Genomic DNA, 22,105 nt, shown 5'->3' with positions numbered 1-22,105 from the left:
AGGGGGAGGAGGAGGCTTTGCCTTCTCAGAACTTCTTTCTACTCCAGAAACCAACAGAGAGCACTCAGGGGACCCGGCTGTACATGAATCATGTGTCCCTGATGACGAGCAAGGTGTTCATGCATGTAGAAACTCACAATCTGATTCCTTACTCGGTCTAGTCTTCGGAATGTCCAGTAACCTCTAACAACTACGGTGATCGTGCTTATAGTTGATCGCCCTTCTGACAGCCTTCTCAGCTCGTGGGGGGAAGCCATCTCCTCCGAAGACAACAAGCGTATCTGACTATCAGCCTTCTTTGCTCATACGCATGGGGGGAAGGCTTTTGTTGTTCGTCCAAGGTACAATAAGCATCAGGAGTATTTTATCATCTACTTGTTTTTACATGAGGGGATGGAGATACCAATCCATAAGGGGAGTATTCCTGGACTAGAGCATAGCTTGTCATCCTGACCAATAGTGTCTGTAGTAAGTTCCTTGCTGACATTATTATTTGAGGCAATAGTCCTTAGCATTTGAGCCTCATACCTCGAGACTTCCCTAGGAGAAAGGTTTTGGTACAATACTACTCTTTGAACCTCGTCCCTCGACATTTCACAGGGGGAAAGATTTTGGTACAATGCTACTCTACTCTGAACCTCGTACCGTGATGCTTCCCTGGGGGAAAAGTTTTAATACAACGCTACTACTCCCACGAAACCATGTAAAAGAGAGCCTGCATAGTGCATAGAAAGCAATGGCCTAATGCCAAAAAACAAACTGCAATAAAAATAAAACAATTAGGAGAAAACTTGGTTATAAACATTAACAACTAAATAACAAAGTGGGTTAACAATTATTCATTGACGCATTCACTCTATACTGAATAGAATGTTCGCTCACATTCCAATACCGATACGACGATAAGGAATGCATTATGCATAATCAGTTCCATCTCCCTTATCGCGAATTTTAGATATGATGAGCCCTTCCTCGCATCGAGTAATACTCTATACTGTAGGCCAACACGTCGTTAGGCTTATGGGCCTCTTTGTGATCCATTACCATTCATAGCACACTATTAAATAATAGTGCAATAAATGGTTTGAGAGAGAGAGAGAGAGAGAGAGAGAGAGAGAGAGAGAGAGAATAGTTTGTAATGTCTTTTGTGGTGTTTTGAACATTTTTAATAATGATTCCTGGCAGAAATCAATAGTTGAATTATGGTGGGTCGACTACCATAACTAAAAAGCTATGGCTTTGCGCTAGATACTGTCATCAATTATGTTCGAAACACCTTAAAATATAATTGTGTTGGTATCTAAATAAACTTTTTTAAGCTGTCTCCATCAGTCATCGTCATGAAAAACAACAATCATAAGGTAATAAAAAAAAAAGTTAGCATAATCAAAACAAACAGCGAAGAAATAATGTCGAAACACTGGAACTTTTGTTTGCCAGGACGCATAGAAAACTGGGGTTTCAATTCCATTTTCTATGGCATCTTTCGTAGGCAGTGATCATCGCATTACAAATACAGTACTTGCTTAATTGAGCTAATGATTTATGGGTTTTTTCTCCACCTTATGCTTGCTTTGCTTGCAATTAAACATTATTTCACTGCTCCTATGTTCTGGCAAGTGGGCTATGTTTCGCTACGGGGGGAGTTTATTAGTGCTCCAGCATCCGTTTGAACATCGACTTGACTTCCATTTCCAATGATCAGGCTAAATATATCAAACACATGTTTCTACCCTAACCTTTCATTATCAACATGATCAATAAAATAAGAGCTATAATTATATTGCATACTGTATTCCAAAAAATTAATAAAGAGGTTTGAAACTTAAAACTTCGGGCCCCCATTATTCTGTTCGAACAAGTAACTTACGACAGAAGCATCACCTATCAGCATTTTTCTGAACTACCGGGTGAAAAGAGCCACCTATGATCATGTGCTATGACGACAAAAGGAACAAAACGGGTATTTTTTATCAAAATCTGTAACTTCATTACAAGAGGTTTCTGCCAGTAGTATGTGGTATTCAAAATAGTATATTTGCAAAGATCTATTCAATTACACGAATTTCAATATCCTAACTAATATTGCACAATAGAACCGTTTACCTCATTAAAAGCTTAATAGCCTTTTCCAGTGTCACTGAAGTCACACTACTATTAAAAGTCTGAGGTTTATATCAACTACAGTATAGGAATAAAAATTATTTATAGGAGAAACTATCAGTTTGCCTCAAAAGTTACACACACGAACAAGAAAGTAAGGTTAATATATGATACTTTTTCTAGCAAACACATGAACCATATATTTTTCCTACTCGCTATCATGTATTTTATGCATTTATGACCATGATCGAGGCAAACCACCTGTTCTTGCGTTTTGGACCCATTTATATAAAGACAATTATGGGGGACCCCAGTGGGAATCTTGGGTTTTTTGATTGGGGAAATCTCAAAAACGAATGATTTGCAGCAACAATAATGGTCAGAAATGCAAAATAAACACAAGATAACTAGTTGAAAAAAATATAAGGTTCATATAAGAGTTTAAAAATTAAAGTATAATTATCTACGATTCATTAAACATTACTCTAATGGTTTTTGCTCCGCCATGGCTCGCTTCACTTGCATAAAAAACGAACCATCACTGCTCTTATGTACTGGCAAGCGGTACATTATTTCGGGGATATTTTTAAAAGAATTCTAATTGTTTTTGCTCCGCTGTGGCTTGCTTCGCTTTGATGAAGAAAAAAAAAAAATCACTGCTCCTATGTTCTGGCAAGCGTACATGTTGAAGGGGCGCTCACGAGCCGCATGGGTCATATTTCGGGGTTAATTTTTACTTTCACAGGAGTAACAATAAACTGAACAAAGTACGTTTTTATCATAATCAATTTCAGACATGGTGAAATTACACTAAATTTCGAAATATAATGTACTTCCCTTAAGATCCCTCTTGGAGACTTCTTTATGTGATGGAGGTGAAAATCAAACTGAAGGGGAAGGGGGAAAAAAATGGTTGTTGTAGAACAACATCCCGGAACTTGTTCATAAATATTTGGAAGCTCGTAATTGATTAAAAAAGCCAGGTAATGATTACATCATATAAAAACAAAAAGCTCGCAAAAGTAAGTGCAAGCAACGCATGCGCAATAACTTACCATTAGTCTCCTAAATGTAAACAATGGACTAACGAGTGAAAAATAGACTTCACATTTTAACTAACTGATCTGTAAGTTATTACAGTATGGCCCTACCCCTATTAAAAATATAAGGAAAAATACCAAACTAGCCAGCACTCGTCCATTTAAACTATTTCAATAATTGATTATATTCAAAACACTCCCCATTCAGTTTATACAGCTATTGTTACCAATATGAAATTAAAAGATATCACCAAATTAATGGCCCACATGACACTTGTGTGGTTCATCCATGTAATCCTAGTTAGTAAAGCGAGATTATGTCTATTTGCAACCGAAGCGAGCCACGGCAGAGCAAACCCCATAGGTGGGTCATGACATATATACGTAATTTTGATACTTTAATAGTGACCCACACACCTGGAGCACATAACCCATCCATGCACTGCTTGCCAGAACAGTGAATCATTGAGATTGTTCATTTGCTGGCAAAGGGAGCCACAGCAGAGCAAGACCTTGATGTGAATTGCAGAATCGCAGGTAATTACGACGCTAATTTCACACAACTCACAGGATTTACACCTTTTTCAAACTGCTTTATTGTTTATAAAGTATTTATGACAATTAGTATCTGACAATCACTATTTAAGCCCATTAGTATTGCTTCAATTCCCTCGTTTTTGGGGTTTTCCTAACCAATACCCAGATTTCCAGCTGAGATCTCTATTAATCATGAACAGGGTTTGCCCCAATATTCATGGTTATTCAAGTACAGTATTTGGCTACAACTTGAAAGTATCATGTTACCCCAATTTTGTTTATTTAAAATGTATGATGCAAAATTTTCCATAAACTAGGCAGTTTGGATTCCCTCGACCCATAGTACCTAGAATGTGAACATTAGCTAGACTACCCTAATCAGGAAGTCGGCAGGACGTGCCAATGCCATTTGTCAACCACTAGTCGAGATTAGGATTATTATAATATAATGTGTTCACGGAGTCGACATAATTAATATAACCCCAAAGTGCGACTGAGCAACTGATACAGAACGTGTCAGAGACTCAGAGTAGAAAGGGTCCGACTCTGAAGTCCAGGACCTTGATCAGCTGGTGGCTTGGGTCGAATAAGCTTTCTTAATTTCTCGCTTCCAGAGCTCTACATTGTCAGATACTTTCATAAAACAAGTTCAAAGGTTCCAACTTACGCTCCAGTTCCTCTAGAAGAGTTTCAAGGTTGTCCATAATCAAGTGTCAAAGATGCGACAGTTATTACAGTAGAGCCCATCAACACTTGGCACTGTCGTTCGTGCAACTGAAAACAAACAACATGGCGAAGCTCTTGTGGACTACGAGCCTAAATATTTCCTCCGGTGAAATGACTTTTTGGCAACAAAATTTTCCTAATCGTAATATGTTCTTAAAATTCCCCTCATAAAAGGATTTTTTTATTATTCTTTAATGAATTGTACAATAACATAAAGTAGATTTCCCGTTTTATTTGACATCTAGATACAAGCCTAAACATTTATCTTGGATTGCACGATAATCAATCTGAAAAATATTGATTCGTGAATGAAATTATGGCGAAAATTTCCTTAAAGTATTAATAGAATACAGAAAAGTCAATGTAATCACTATGACTTATGAAACCTTAATGAATATTGAGGGTTCGCTTAACATTAAATGAGAGTTTTAATTAACCATTTTCATGGTTGTTAAGTCCATTTAAGCCTATATAACAAAAAAATTAAGAGAAATATTGCAATACACACAAATTTGTTTATCTAATTTGCCAATGCTCGACTAAAGATTGGTGTCGTTTATAGGGAAAGGTATTTGACCATGCATTCAAAAACAATGCGGAGTGCCAATAGTTTGTTTTGTAAACATGTTACGAATAATCCGTCAATGATTATTCATTCCGTACCTTTTTATGCAATCAACAGATTTAATGTGTTTATAATCATTTTAGGTAGGTCATGTAGAGAAGAATATCCTTGGGATAAAATTATACAAATGAGATTTGAAGATTATAGACAAACGAGTGTACGTGACCTGTAAAAAATATAGATAAATATTTAGATACACACACTCACGCGCATATATATATATATATATATATACGTATGTATATATATATATATATATATATACATACGTATATATATATATATATATATATCAAAACACTTGGAAAACGAAAAACTTCAGTTTCTTCTTGAAAGCATTAATATCTTCAGTCCTTTGGATATATAGCGGGAGCTTGTTTCATAATCTTGGGACCGCATACTGAGAGCTCTAGAACCTACAGAAGAGATATAACTTGGCTACAATAACATGAAACCATCTATAACTGTTCTTGTGTTGACACGATTCGTTGTCTGCACGGTGTGCAGCAATTCTCGTAAATATTTTGAACAGTCGGTTATGATAACGATGAGTTATTGCGCAAGCTTTTAAACTCCATTCTGACTTTAAAATGCTTACTGTGTGATTCAATTAGTATTGCAATAATCCTTTCTCCGGTGAGACGCATTTTATCAGTCTTGCTCCTCTGTTTGCTATATAAAGTCTTAAGTAAGACTTTGAGTAGATGGTAATAGATGGGGTAGTCAATCCTGGTAATAACAGTCTATTACACGTTTCTTTAGAGTATGCATCCAGATACTTCTCTACAAAAAGTAATATTTCTAAGCTGATATCATGCTACTCTTACTACATTATTTATTTGAACACAAAGGCTGATTACAGCCAAGTGATAAAACTAGAGCACAAGCTCTAGCCTACTTGATATGAGGATCAGGTTGTTGATATTTATTTTGGATATCATCCAAGTTGCTCAAGTTTTTTTTCCGGAATTGCATAATTAAACTCTCTCTCTCTCTCTCTCTCTCTCTCTCTCTCTCTCTCTCTCTCTCTCTCTCTCGTTGAATTTGAACTTTTAAAGCAGAAACCTACACATTCAGTTACTGACTTAGAACTCATGCGATATAGGATATAAACATCGTTCCCATGCCATAGTATAAGAAAACTTACGTTCGCTTTAGAAAGAAAACCAGTAAATAAAACAAGTGTTTTGTAGTAACATTTTATTAAGAAAATAAAATATATGATTTGCGGCATAAAGGCTAATTTTATAAATGCAGCAATAATCACAAATATAGCATTTTTATATGCACGTAACATTATTTACAGGAGGGAAAGCACCTCAACAAACACCACCCAACAGGATTCATACACAGTTGAAGGATATTCAAGTGTCGAAGAACCACATCTCTAATATTTTTTAACTAACTCATATAATTCATGTTTATGTATATTGATCTATGATCTTGGATTAGGACTATATGGCCCGGTGCAGGGACCTGTCAGGCTATTCAGCAACAATTAAACACAGAAGAAAAATCTAGAAGAGGTTGAATAGCAAAATGGACTAAAGATAGCAATAACACAGGTAAAGTATAAATATGCAAACCAAGTACAGCTACTCTAAGGACCAAAGGAACTCTGAGAAGAGACTCTAGTTCAGTAACAACTGTTAGTTTACCGTAACTTCCTAGTATAAAAACCAAAGCGATTGTTGAAATAACGATAGTTTGCGTTAAGTATTCGAGCACCTCTACAAAGCAGTAGATTTAACCTTTGTAGATATGTGGCAAAAAGGCACTAACCTCCAGTAAAGTATCTCGGAAAGATAGTTGAAAGGATAATATACATTTTGGAAATTAGGTCGTTAGACTTCACAAAATCTTGAGCAGTACTAACTGCAAAGGTTGATGCTTCCATAGATTCTCTTTCCAATTTACTTCTACAGACATTGAAGGGGGGAAGGTACTCATTGTTGGTACATTAAAATGAAATAACATTCAATTTCCATTATAGCGTGATATCTACTGTGCTACTTGCAACCTACTCCAAATAAAGCTGTGCACTACTCAACAACTCTCATCGACGCTAATCCAAAACAACCTGTGTAAGGCATCAAACTATATAGGAAGCACTTTTACCAAGATAAACCACTTAAGATCCATTTTTTTATACGTAAACATAATAATTTTGAGCAAAATATATAGAAAGGATTTACTTTAACGAATCGGAGTCCATCATGGTGGGCAAAGGTTTTTCTTTTACTATATCTAGTGAAGATGAAACCCTTTCTTTTTTAAGGCAAGATGATCTGCTTAACCAAGTTGAAAATGTGTGGGGTATTTTAGAATTGGTTTATTATTCTGCTTATGAATTCCCGATGAATGCTACGATACCCAATTCTGGAAAGTCGCCCAATACGGTCATCGATTTTTGTGTCGTGAAATTTGTAGTGAGATGGTATGACACCGACGAGGGGTCAAATGTTTGGCACACATTAAAATCGTATACAGATTGACGTGTCTAGATTTGCTGGACGTCGTAAATATAATAAGAGGCCGGATGTTAATTGGCAATTATCCTCCGTGCTCAGAAGATTCTGATGCCGAAGTTATAAATAAAGACTAATGGAGCATGTATCGATGGGCCATGTTTTTTTTTTTTTTTTTTTTTTTTTTTTTGAAAAAAATGGGCTTGATTGTTGGTACTTTTATGTTCAACGAAGAGAAAGGCAGACACTTATTCCTATAAAAGATAGTGAATGTAGGCTTGGGTATGTGATTTGTTCGGATGACTTGCCAATCTACTTATCCTGAAGTAATATTGGTTATCAGCACACAACAGTCGACCGCCAACACAATTATGTAAAGTCAATATTAGGAGCATATTCTCAAGTAAAAAGAGGAGAACCATTTCAATATTTCCAGTCTTATTTGGATCTATATTGCTGGACACTTCTCAGAAAGAACGACGACACCCATTGCATTTTAAAAGATATAAGAACAGCAATAACAGTAAATAGACTAGTTTTTTTTTTTTTAACTTTCATTTGTGTATTTTTTTTGACAAACCATTGCAAAGTATTGGCATTATATGGACAGAAACAGATCGGTAGATATCACGCTATAGTAGAAAATGGCTGGTAGATATCACGCTATAGTAGCACCTAAAAATCTGACGTACAAAATTATTAGTAGTTTGGCTCTGGTGAATATTTCATGTAGCCGATTTGTTTATAGAAGGGGAGCTATTTAACCGGCCTTGTGAAAAGGACCTCAATTACTAGAAAGAGATAAGAGAAAATGAAATAAAAACGAGATGAGCAGGGCAGACCCCTTGATCCTTTGATAACCGCTATGGGGTTAGTTTTGATAAATACTGAAGTCATGTTTCTTTTCTTTTATTTCGAAACTGGTAAAGTTGAGGTACGCAATAGTCCCCTCATTTGTTTCGCATGGTTTCTATCAAAGATTTTATACGCCACTGATAAAAGTTTCGTAATACTTGACCAACAACAGTAGTTATTCGATAGTTTTCGTCATGCGTTTATTAACCTTTACGTCACCTCACTTTGAGAAAAACTAATGGGTTTCATGACTGTTCCCGAAAATTAGTGATGCATGTCGAAATATATGCTCCAATATGGAATACTCGCATTCGTTCTTTGATAACGTTGTATCAATAATTTGATTGTGTTAATTAAAGGCTGAATTACGCTAACATTTTCAGTTCACCAAGATTCGCAATCACTGAAATAAAGCGGACAGGTTTTCTGGCAACGACAATTAGGTTTATCATTTAAATACTATAGTTCATATGCTATTTTTAAAAGATTGCCAAGTTTTAATTGAAAATTTAATGTTTTCCTGAATCTGCAACTTCTTGGAATTCTATGATCAGTTGGTCTGTTGAGAGAACCTGTCTGTATTCTTGACGGATAGCGGCATCCTTTGGACACCATTCAGACGTGGAGGAAAAGGAGTCCTTCACCGCGTCCCACAGAGTGGAGCTCGAGTTCCTTTTGTAAATGATTTCGACGACAAGGAAGATGGGTACCATGAGGCAGGCTACGACAGCAATACTGATCCCACAAGCTGAAAAAAGTGAATACTCAAGTTACAATCATCAAACATGAAATGGTTACTAAACAGACAAAATATTTTAAATTCTTCAAATGTCATCAGTTATATATATTACTGAAAGGATTTTTTTTCTCAAATTTTCTCTTTATTCTCCATAGGTCCTTGAATTCTATGCTCTGCCTATGATCCCAATGATAGTCTTAAAATACTCTAATATCACGATTTTTGCTTTTTATTGGTCTTTAGTCACTCAAAATCTTCTATAATCTTACCATTAGCAACAGGTCCAAATACGTAGGAGCCAGCCTTTAGAGGTTCAGAGATGATTCGGTTGTAAATGAATATCATTGTCAGCACAACGGGAATGAGGATTGCCCAGCAGAATTTCCAGTAAATTCCAGTCTTTCTGTTCAACATGAACTCGATGTCCCGGCAGAAGTTGTTGACACCGTAGACCCAGTGAACAGCAATTACCTCCAAAATGACCATAATGATGAGGATGAAGCTCTGGAACAAAGATGTTTATTTCATTTTGAAAAGAATCCCTTTCACTGTTCTTTGGCAGCTGGATTGTAAGGCTTTAGTGAGTTGGTCTGCCAAAATGGCAAAAACAATAGCTTGTTATGGAGCCACAAAACTTAAGAAACTGTTTCATAAATTGTGGAATACTTGTAAGTTACAGATTTAAGAAAGAGGCCCTATATTTGAATTAAGGCTAACAAAATTCTGAGACTGCTAACTCAAAATATAAGGAACAATTTAATTTGTACATGAAAAATGTACGTGTTAACCAAAGTTTTTTTCTACACAGAAGATTCTATACAATCTTTATATGTCTATCAAATTATAATATATTTCGTATTGATATTTCATTGTGGAGTTATTATACCATATTGCTACTCACCCCTCCGTAATGATCTACCAAGGTAAGAACATACTGTCCCTGGGGAGTCATGTAGATTAGACCGACGAAGAAGCCGATGCAGCAGACTACTATTGTCACAATCCATCTTTTAAATCTCGGAAAATCGTCTGTTATTATTGTGACAATGCATCCCATGAGAGCAGACGAGCTCCCCAATCCTAGAGTAAACAGCATGAAGAAGAAGAGAACAGAGAAGAGTTGAGGCACAACCTTTATTCTTGACAGGACATCTGGGTAGCTAACAAAGGCCAGTGACGTCCCTCCTCCCTTTAGGACATCTTCGACTTCAACACCTAGGATGTCAGCCAAGTGTCCAAGCATGGCAAATGTTGTAAGACCAGCCAAGAAGGATGTGATCGTATCTGTGATGGATATGATGGTGGCGTCACGGTAAACGTTGTGGCTGAAAGCATTGAATGACGAGAACATGATGATGGTGCCAAACCCAACTGTCAAGCTGTAGAACGACTGATCCACAGCAGAGTACCACACCTGGAATGCAGTAAAAAGATCCCTTTGATAATCTAATGATTAGGTTCTGTATTAATGTCTTTTATCACGTATAACCATTTATTTGGAACAAACTCGCACAGAAATCAACTTGTAAAGCAGCTTCGCGCAGAATGAAATAAAACTTGAAGATCTGTGAATACATAATCAGTCATGTAGGCCAGAAAACCCAAGATAATAGAACATGGAAGTCAAAGCAGCACTGCAGAATGTTTCAAACTTATAAAAATTGACATTAATAACACTAACAGGAAAATCTTTCCACAGTTTTCCAGTTGAGTCCTAACATACACTAGCAGGCTGCTCATGCCAGCGGCATTAGAGGTGCAAAAAGAAGTCATAAAAAAAAAATAGAGTTCATGGGAGATTGCCAAATGACACATATTCTGCCTATGGCTTAAAATAAATATTATTTCTGGGAAAAGGAAGCCAGCATTTCTAGCAACCCGTCTAAAACATTGAGATCCCAGGAGGCTGGTGACACCAAGGCAGATAAATGATATTCTAACGGGCAAAACGAAAGATCTGGAACATGAAGCTTATTGCCATCATCCTTGTATATACACTAAGTTATTGAAAGATACACGTTTTGGCAGTATTCCATGTTACTCACGTGTATGTATATATATATATATATATATATATATATATATATATATATCACACACACATATATATATATATATATATATATATATATGTGTGTGTGTGTGTGTATGATAAATTTTGCACATTTAGACGTGTTTTTCATATTTAAATAAGCCACATATTTCAATACATTAATGTCTGGATTCTTTTATCAACCTTGGGATCAGAGTTCCAAGGCGGAACCACTCAAATAATAGCATCTGACCAGCCGGGAATCGAACCCTGGTCCAGGGGTCTAGGATACTTGTATGACAGTGGCTAAATGGTATTGTCACTGTCATACAAGTATCCTGGACTAGGGTTCGATTCCTGGCCGGTCAGATACTATTGTCTTTGAGTGGTTCATCCTTGGGACTCTGATCCGGAGGTCGATAAGAGAATCCAGATATTAATTTATTAAAATAAGCCATACCAAATAATCAGAACTGATACGTATAAAGTTTGCAAAGTTTCCTGAATTGAAATGCAAGATTGAATGATTAATGATGTCCAAGTGTTGCTAGAGCTCAGCCTCATACTACACTGACCGACCCTTTCCAGATGTCTGTTAACATTAGTAGCGGCTTCATTTCACATTTAGGGAATGAACAATTGCAACAAAAGTTTGTAGGCAAGATTGACTGGACGTTAGAGTTCTCTTGCTTGAGGGTACATTCGGGCACACTATTCTACCGGTTTCCTTACTTCCTTTCCTCACTGGGCTATTGTCTCTGTTGGAGCCATTTGACTTATACCACCTAGGTTTTCCAACCATGTTTGTGGCTTAGCTAATAATGATACTACTACTACTACTACTACTACTACTACTACTACTACTACTACTACTAATAATAATAATAATAATAATAATAATAATAATAATAATAATAATAATAATAATAACAATAATATAGAGAGCAAAACATAATCTAAAATTACTCTGTAACAAGTTCTAAATAAGAGTAACAATAAAAAAACTTACAACAAAATCCTTAGCTCCAGGACGTAAATCTAATTGTAAATGCATCAAGGGTAACTAAATCAAAATTAACTATAAAGTCAATATGAGTAAGTTTTGATTAAGATCTACTGTTAAGGTTTACATAGGTAATACTAGTTATATATAAGAGGGTCTTACAAGCATCCCATGGTCTCATTTGGGTATTCTTAGTTTCGAGAACATAGTATCTATAATCAAGACACTTTATAAAAGCTTGAAAAGTTTTTTTTTTTTTGTAACCTCAAGGATCACACACATAATGGAAACTGAATAGCTATAGTTGCAATTTGCCATTTGGAGCAAGAACTTCATTGCATAATTCAAGCTCGTCTGGAAAAAATCGTTAATTTGGAAGAGAAGTCAATCAAATGGACTAAGTTTGGGAGAAAGACCCTAGACACTTAAACATTGGAAAAAGTCACCAGATATTTTTCATTCACAGCTGTGTAAGTTAATTCTCATGTCCGTAAAGAGTAAAAATCAATTTGATACCAGGATTCATGAATATAAAGGTCAACCGGGGACTGTTTACCCTTAAAGGCCGGGTGATATCGATCTATTTTGTTCTTAAGAGGTTTTTCACTTTATCGAATAGTCAATGCATTAAAACCAAAGAGGTGGACTTTCAGCTTGGCACAACTAATAGTTTGTAGTTTTATTTTGAATTATTATTATAGTATCTCTCTCAGCAAGAATATAGAATTTGTCATTACTTTTCTGTAGTTTAGTTGGGTGTGTTTACTATGAATCATCAACAACGAGAATTTTCAGTTTATATATTGATAGCTTTTTCTAATTGGAAGAGGTAAATATATTCACGTTCAGAAAGCTTGATTTCTGCGTTAACAGATGTGTTATAGGTGTCTTTACTTAAGTGTAAGCACATCTAAGTGTCACACATGCATGATTAAAACATAACATGTTCTTTTATTGATTAATTATCCTACTTAGGCGGGGTGATAATAATTTTTCTTTTATTTACTTTAAATGGGAAAAGACAATCTTCTCTGCTTTAACCTTTATCGTCTTCTATCCGTCTGTGTGTTCGTGTACGTCTATATTTATGTCTTAACGGAAAAAATGGAAAACTCATATACCAAAGAGAAAATTAGAAGTCATTTCCCGAAGAACTGAAACATGTTGCTCTACTTCTTTTGGTGAAAGGATAATGGGAATTAATGTATATGTACCTTATTCCAAAACACAATGAGGTAAAAGAGGGAGGTTCACTTCAAGCTTGTTATAGCGTAGTATTTTGTGTTGCTAACTACAAATATAAAAATAAAAATTGAAATGTATTGGAATGTTCTTTGTAATACAAGTGGAGTCAGTTAATTCAGTACTAGAAGTGTCTAAGAGTTCAAGGCAGTGAAATACAGTACATTGCAACACAAATTAACAAACCATCTCGACTTGCCAATTTGTAATTTGAGTACAAGATCAAGTCTAGGTATTAACGTACAATAGTTTTCAATTCATTGAATTCCATGCAAACGAACTAAGATAAACTAACGTGAGGTTCCAGCAGCTTCTCCCATCTCGGAGTAAGGAAGAACATAATCCCCTTGCTTGCGCCTGGAAGCGTTGCCCCACGGATCAGCATGACGAAAATAACAACGTAAGGAAAGAGAGCTGTGAAATAGGCAGCTTTTCCTGAGCTTTGCACTCCTTTGCTTAGAACAATGAAGATGATTACCCACGAGAGAAGAAGGCACAAACTGAGTTTCAAATCTGGTAGGCCTATGCCGTTATCTAGGCCTGCTGGGTCACTCTTCAGAACAACTCGCCTGTTGGGAATTTACACGAATGAGGAAAATGAAAATTTATTGAGAGGATATTACATGACATTTTGTTAACAAATAACAAGAGACCACGGACGTCATACTTACGTGAAATACTCTTCCGTGGATGATGTGAGGTCCGAAGAATTTATGCCAAGATTTTCTTCCAGAAAAGTGACATTGGTTTTAGAATCTACACAGGTCGCAGACGACCAGTTGCCACAGACATCCCAGGGGAGGACTGCACTGAAGGAGGCAAACATGTAGTAGACAAAGAGGCCCATCAGGGAAACGTAGTAGGACGTAATGGCAAATACGGCGATGGCCTGGCCATATCCCACACCTGTAATAGAACGAAAGGGTTATTGATCATCCAGTGGTTTCAGACTTAAATTTGATGACAAAAACAAAGTAGCACTAATAATCTCAGAGCCATGGACAATTTTGATAAACTATTAAGTTATTAGTAGTCCAAGAAATGTCTCTTTCGCCTTAACGATAAAGGTATAACACCAATTGCTTGATATTAACAAAATCGAATTTCGCAAAGCTTCAGCGTTATTGAGACGAGATTCACCACACAATCTTAATATTGCATATAAAATTCACCAACGCAGAAATGCTGTTATAGAAAATAACTTGAAGTCTCTCGATAAATGGATAATGATTCTCGAATCCCCCAAAGCAAAGGATGATTTCACGCTCCATTGCCCTTTCAATAGGATAAAAGAATGCGACCTTCAATGCTTCCCAGTTCATGGTACTCGTAAATCAGCATCTCCATGGGTTTATAATGACGATATCTATTTTGCAGAGATCTCAACTGAAGTGCCAGTGACATATACGTGCCAACTGGGGCTTGAGAAGTTCATCTCGCCTGGTAATGCATCTAACAAGCTTTGTCATCTCTGTTATTTTTTACTTTTTGAGCGCAAAAGGGCTATCTATTTTCTTGTACTGGGGAAGTTATATTTAAATAGCATTTAAAATAACAATAGATTTACAATCTAAGAACAAGAACATAACAAAAAATATTCATACGTGCTCTATTTCTTTTTTTATTTTAACGTCCTGGGCCTTTATTTCAAGAAGATTGATTGAGCACTAACCTCGAAACGCAGGCGAAAGCTCCCAGACCTTAACAGAGCCAATGGATGAAAACTGCCCGAGGCAAAGCTCCATGTAATAGAGAGGTTTGCCTATGAACAGCAAAACCAGGACATAAGGGATGAGGAAGGCGCCGCCTCCATTGTCCAGGGCGACGAAGGGAAACCTCCAGATATTCCCAAGCCCGACTGACATCGCTACGCAGGAGAGGAGGAACTCGAGAGGATTCGCCCACTGTCCTCGGAGGTCCATCTTTCCTGTCTGGAAGAAGAATAAAGTGTCTGGAATACTGTAGTTATTCAAAAGTATCGCGATGCACCTTTCAATGAAAAAGGTTCTTTTCATGCCAACAAAACAAAGGCATTGACTGTCTAGAAACATAAGTTAATTTGTCACTTATTATTTTTTTTTAGCTCAACTTCCTCCATATCCTTTTTTTCACAATAGTGATCTATTTTTCTTTTCCCCTGGTCAGTTGGCACTATCTATTTCAACTGAAAAATAGAGGGATTGCTTACTAGAATACAAGACTATATATTATGTATTGATGTTATGTAAGTAAAGAAATGCATGGGAAAATTAAGTAAGACTAAAGTAGAGTTGAAAAAACTACAAATAACTATTTTCTCCTTAACTGCTGATATGAAATTGATCAAATATTTAAGAAATAAAATCAATTGAATTTGAAAATCCCATAATTAAGGATATAGATGTGGCAACACTGAACAATCTCATCAACCTCATTCGCTTAGGGGCGCAAAAAAAATGTCTGTAATTTACTAATTCATTAACAATTATTGATTACAATATTTAACGTCAAAGACTCAGCGAAAGAATTAATTAATTTTTCATTTTAATGGTTTTTTATCAAAAGGATTAAAACTTTTTTCTAAGGCTTTTCATTAATATGTGTCAATCAGTTTATCTCATGGGAATTTAATATTCTTATGTAGATTATTATCATTATTATTATTATTATTATTATTATTATTATTATTAATCATGAGGAACAAGTATCCTTATGATTCCAGTGAAATTATCGAAAACATCAAGACAATTTGTTAAAAAGCAAATCATTATGCAAGAATTAATTAATATAACTTACAATTAAATAGAGAATTAGCTACCAACATTCAAAAGGGAACATGAAATAGTCCTAAGAGTTCGTTTAGCTCACTGATTCACTGTAGTCTATTGGTGATACTATTTTATTTGTTACATCGACAAGTAAGAGTAAAAGCAAGCGTCAATTAATTTTTATGCGAACTAATCGAAGTGACCATGAACTATTTTTTTATAACTTGAAGACCATAGCCACAATGAGGTTAAGAGACCAACGAGGCAGAGAGAGAGAGAGAGAGAGAGAGAGAGAGAGAGAGAGAGAGAGAGAGAGAGAGAGAGAGAGAGAGAGAGAGAATCACTCGGCTTATACACGAAGAAATATTCGCACAATTGCATGTTTTATCGACACATATACACATGTATACAGTATATATTTGTATGTGAGAGGGGTTGTGTATTGCCATGATCATCAAAACTCTACTAGTTTGGGCCACCCATACTAGGTTGGTTTGCCGTGAGCGATCAGACGAAAATCTCCCACCATCACCAATCCGCAGTGGCCAGTGTGGTAACGAAAAGTGGCCAAACCCCAGACTTTAATTGACATGTCTAAGACTTTTGTCCTTCAATGGACTAGAAATAGCTGGATCTGTTTTGTTATGTATACAGTATATGAAAATGCACGCACACACATAAACATATATTTCTACTTCACATTAAAGGCACGAAAGCTATCAATCTTGCCACCAGAGGCTCTAAACGAAGTTGGACTTGAAGTAATGGCATTTTCAGTATTTACGGTGAGACCATAGTGTCTTACGTATAATAGCAAAGAGTTTGACCCAATTTCCTGATAACTTTTAATTCAAATTACCCATAATGAGGCAATTTATGGGGAAAATAATTAAAATATTCTGTTCAAATAGGTATAAATTTATAATTCACATTAGGATCGAACTCTAGATCATTTGAATAGACTAAGGTTCGATTTCATTGAGAGGTAGAAATTGATTTATTTTTTCATTCTCACCATATATATACTGTATATATATGTACATATATATATATGTATATATATATATATATATATATATATATATATATATATATATATATATATATATATATATATATATATATATATATATATATATTTGTGTGTGTATCTATAAACATACATATATTTTCCTACATTCAAACATACACACACACACACACACACACATATATATATATATATATATATATATATATATATATATATATATGTGTGTGTGTGTGTGTGTGTGTGTGTGTGTGTGTGTGTGTGTGTGTGTGTGTGTGTTACCACTTCTCTTGCACCTTTTATACGCTTTCAATCTTAAAGCCACAAATTCTTAACAATATCGAATTTCCTTGACCTTGGTATTACTTAACACCATATAAAGTAACAATGTGTATTGAGTGCATCTACCTTAAACCGGTTTCGAATCTATGTATTTCTGGTTTGACACTGAAACCAGTCTTTGATTCATCCAGTTATTTTCTTGGCTGAATGGAGAAGTAACTGTAATATCTATAGGTAAATGTATGAGTTACTACAGTTTTTTTTTTTTTTTTTTTTTTTTTTTTTTTTTTTTTTTTTCAAAATTCAATAGGCATGTTCTGAATTCTGGCCAGGGTAGGTAGACTTGTCATGTTAGTTCTCTATACAACAACAACAAATGCAGCTGTTTCTAGTCCACTGCAGGTCAAAAGCCTCAGACAAGTCCTTATTCACGTCTGGGGTTTGGCTAGTTTTTATCCCATGCTAGGCAACTGCAAATTGGTGATGGTGGGAGACTTTAGACTGATCGCTCACAGTAAACCTACCTAGTACGGGTGGCCCTGACTAGCACGTCTACAGCTTTGCTTATCATGGGACTAATCAAACGTTCCTTACTGGTGAACGCCATACTGGGATTCGAGTTCCACTCAGACTTGTTATTTCCTTTCGTCACTTCAACCTCACCATCCTTGTGAGGTAAGGATGGAGGTGTTCAGGGAGCCTATAGGTCTATCTGCTGAGTCACCAGCAGCCATTGCCTGGCTCTCCTTGGTCCTAGCTTGGGTGGAGAGTGGGCTTGGTCGCTGATCATATGTCATATGTCAGTCTCTAGGGCATTGTCTTTCTTGCTAGAGCAATGTCACTGTCCCTTGCTTCTGCCATTCATGAGCGACCTTTAAACCTTTGAACTTTTAAGGTATCCCCACTCAGAGAGGTATATATACATTGGTATCCACTGACATCGGTGCTTGTTTACAAAACGATGTGTAGGGAAGACCTAACAGAGGGACAAGGATACCAGTTAGTTTATAAAGAGGTTGACTGTTTTTCCGTATCTTAATCTTCATCTTTATCTTTGGTCTACACTTCCATCACTACTGTTCTCTCTGTATATAGTTATGTTAACTTTATTATTGCTATTTTCTTTTAGTTATATTTCTTAGTTTATTCTTCACTTTTCTGTTTCTTTTCCGTAGTGAAAAGGTTACGCAATTAGGACACTAAGGCTGGGAGGGTTCAACTTATCCATCTAATACAATAACTATAATACCATCGATAACTATAACAATACCATTTAATGAATAAAATTCCCCATATTCGTTAAGAAAACTAAAATTCTATAATTATTCTCTGATTTAATGAAATGTCAAATGCCTAACCTCAGTGACCCCAACCCCCAACCCAGCACTGGTAGCAACAGGTGAGCAGCAAAACCACACCAAACCAGAATAGTCATGTAGTTAGGACAACCAGGGATCTAAATCACATGTTTGTCGAATGTGTTCCAGTTTCATTCAATCTGAATATGATATAAGGCTTATTATTATTATTATTATTATTATTATTATTATTATTATTATTATTATTATTATTATTATTAGCTAAGCCACAATCCTTATTATTATCATTATTGTTTGTATTATTATTAATTATTACTATCATTATTATTATTATCATTATTAGCTCAGCCACAAACCTAGTTGGAAAAGTAGCATAGTATAAGCCCAAGGGCTCCAAAAGGAAAAAAAAAAAAAACAGTGTGGAAAGGAAATAAGGAAAAAAATAAACTACACGAGAAGGAATGAATAATTAATATAAAATAATTTAAGATTAACAACATTACAATAGATCTATAATATAAAAGGCTTATGCCGGCCTGTCCATCTAGAAAACATTCTCTGCAAGTTGGAACCTTTGAAGGTCCATCGATTATACTGCCAAAGTAGGACCATTCCACAATCTGGTCACAGCTGGAATGAAACTGCATACCTATACTCAATATTTTTAAAGAGGCACATTTGCACTGACTCTCAAGGGTACCCTTTTAGCTCGGAAATTTTCCTAATAGTGATTGGTTGGGCAAAATCATTCTAACCAATCAGATAGTAGGAATCTTTTCGGAGCTAAAAGGTCACCCCCCCCCCCCGAGTCGGTGCAAATGTGCCTCATTCAAAAAAAGTGAGTATAGTGTTAGTGTAGAGGCATTGTATATGGAGAATGATACTCCAAAATAGGATTCTATTTATCAATATTTTTAAGAGATCTGTTGTCATAGCGATTGTAGAAATTAGGTTGTTAAGGTTTTACATGTGGTTAATAGGATTTTACATACATTAGCCATTGAATAAAGGAGCCATTTTTAAAACCAGAAACGAACGAAATTAAGACGATATATTTCCATGTAGCCGCAAATTATGATAACAGAATCGTGGAGAAACTTGTTTATAAAGTATGTGTGCATCTAGCAATGTCTTTATTTCTTTACAAATATCTTTTCTGCATTAATATTCAGTTTTATCTTGTCATTTTGAACAACTTACAGAGATCTTGGTAGCGAGTAATTTACCCGTTAAATTTCCATATGCAGTTAATGCCTTGTCATCTGTCTACCCTTTTCGGAAGATGAAATATCAGAAGGAAATCTTATTTCTGTTTAGAAATCCAATGGCTATCATTAACTAATATGATAATAATGATGAAATCTGACTGTAGGGACAGGCTACAGACCATATTGAAGATTTAGGTAAATATGGCTCACTTATTAACAGACATACAGTATGTTAGATTTAGTTAAACATGACAAGCTTATTAACAGACATATGTTATAGTCATCGGACGATATATCAGCATCTCGGCATAGCTAATCTCTGGCAAGAATAACTATACTGTATAAAGCTAAGATTTTTTCCTTCGAGAGTTTATGCTTCCACTGAAAAGCAATATAATTTAACGTTGAAAGAAACTCTTTCTGGTACAACCCAGGAACATAAATGATGAGCTACCCTTAAATTCGCCGCTTTGGTGTAGACGTAACAGTTCCTCCTTTACTTAAACCAGATCGCTCTGTCACTCACTGTTCAAAGGAAAAGTCAACCCTTTTGGTTGATGTGTTTAACATGAAGCAGAGTAATGAGAATCTTGATCTTCCTCATTGCTATTTACCTAAGGCGAAACTAACTAGTTTAGCTTTTCGGTCTCGTGAAATGAAAGCTCTCTTGATGGACCTTGATGCTCATGGAGGTGTAGACCCAAATGGCATTTTTCCTTTGTTTTTCATAGACTGCAGATTTTTTTAGCTCCAAGGTTATCTGTTATTTTACGCAAGTTGGCAAGAAGAGGTTCTGTTCTTTTAGCACTTGTTGGAGAATCGGTAATGTTACTCCATTATGAAAATGTGTTTGTAGTAGCTCAAGTCCAGCGTATTACCGCTTAATTTCCATATCTCTCATATCATCTAAAAATTTTGAACGTATTTTGGTAAAACGTCTAAATAGGTTTGCTGAAGATGATCATCTGTTCCCTAGTTTGGGAGTTGATTTTCGTAAAGGCCTTGGGGCGTGGGATACCCTTCTTGCAATTTTCCAGTGCTGTACAGATACAGAAATCCCTTGATTGTGGTCAGGAAGTTTGTATAATTGGCCTTGATTTTAGTGCTGCCTTTGACCGTGTTAATCATGAGGCCCTTGTTTTCAAACTCAAACAGTTGGGAGTGGGTGGGTTTATTCTTAGCCCCATTATGGATTTTTTAAGTAACAGATTGCAAAATGTTGTTATTGATAAGCATCATAGTAAGTATAGGCATGTGATATCTGGAGTTCCTCGGGGTAGTGTTCTTGGCCCATTAGTTTTCATACGCGTGACATGTGGTTTGGCCAAGAAAACAAGCTCGTTGTATATGCATATGGTGTTATTCTCTTTACTACAATTTCATATCCTTAATGTACAGATGGAATCCCTTAAAAGAGATTTAGCTAAAATCAGTGCATGGTGCAGGTTATGGGGCATGAAGTTGAACCCTAACAAAGCACAAACTATCATTGTAAGTAGGTCAAGGACAGTGGCTCCTCAAAATCTGGATTTCAGCATTGATAATGTTTTAACTCTGTATGACTTAAAATTTTAGGTGTGATTCTCGAAAGCAAATTTACTTTAGAGAAACACACTAGGTCTGTGTCTTCTTCAATTGCACACAATATTTGCTGATTGAGAAAGTCTTTGAAGATTTTCGGTGATCAATCTATTCTGGAGAAGTATTTTAATTCTTATATTCTACCTTGTTTTGACGATTGTTCTCCTGTCTGGTCTTCCGCTGCTGATTATAATCTTAATTTGTTAGAGAGGAACTTACGGTCTATTAAATTTCTTATTCCTGATCTAGATATTAATCTCTCGCACCATCGTTCAATTAGTTCGTTAAGCAGGTTGCGTATGATTTTTCATAATTCTGAACATCCTTTGCATTTGGATCTTCCCGGACAGTACCATCCTGTTTGTAGTGCTTAGTATGCAGGTAATTCTAATAGTCACATCTTCTTTATCATGAAGCTCAATACTACACAGTATTCTAGAAGTTTTATTCCAGCTGTGGCCAAGTTGTGGAATGATCTTTCTAATCGGGTAGTTGAATCGGTGGAACTTCAAGTTCAAGCTTGCAGTGATATTTCTTATGCTGAACAGGCAGACATAGGTGTCTTATT

The 22,105-nt window shown here is 35.8% G+C and overlaps 2 protein-coding genes across 2 annotated transcripts in view; both read right to left on the bottom strand.

Moving 5' to 3' along the window:
• The window catches only part of PPP4R2r (Protein phosphatase 4 regulatory subunit 2-related protein), a 52,446-nt gene extending 47,949 nt beyond the window's left edge, over positions 1–4,497 (bottom strand). Inside the window, exon 1 of the mRNA XM_068391443.1 lies at positions 4,348–4,497. Within this exon, the coding sequence (XP_068247544.1) occupies positions 4,348–4,384 (37 nt within the window). The 5' untranslated portion in view covers positions 4,385–4,497. The remainder of the gene's footprint in view (positions 1–4,347) is intronic.
• Positions 4,498–6,229: 1,732 nt separating this feature from the next.
• The window catches only part of LOC137657066 (sodium-dependent nutrient amino acid transporter 1-like), a 17,592-nt gene continuing 1,716 nt past the window's right edge, over positions 6,230–22,105 (bottom strand). Inside the window, exons 2-7 of the mRNA XM_068391433.1 lie at positions 15,043–15,301; positions 14,042–14,276; positions 13,666–13,939; positions 9,995–10,507; positions 9,363–9,597; positions 6,230–9,102 (exon numbers count right to left, since the gene is read on the bottom strand). Coding sequence (XP_068247534.1) covers positions 8,864–9,102; positions 9,363–9,597; positions 9,995–10,507; positions 13,666–13,939; positions 14,042–14,276; positions 15,043–15,301 — 1,755 coding nt within the window. The 3' untranslated portion in view covers positions 6,230–8,863. The remainder of the gene's footprint in view (positions 9,103–9,362; positions 9,598–9,994; positions 10,508–13,665; positions 13,940–14,041; positions 14,277–15,042; positions 15,302–22,105) is intronic.

The sequence above is a fragment of the Palaemon carinicauda genome, chromosome 1, assembly GCF_036898095.1.
Source record: "Palaemon carinicauda isolate YSFRI2023 chromosome 1, ASM3689809v2, whole genome shotgun sequence".
NCBI lineage: Eukaryota > Metazoa > Arthropoda > Malacostraca > Decapoda > Palaemonidae > Palaemon > Palaemon carinicauda.
The sequence above is the reverse complement of the archived record's forward strand: the minus strand, read 5'-3'. Positions and strand labels throughout refer to the sequence as shown.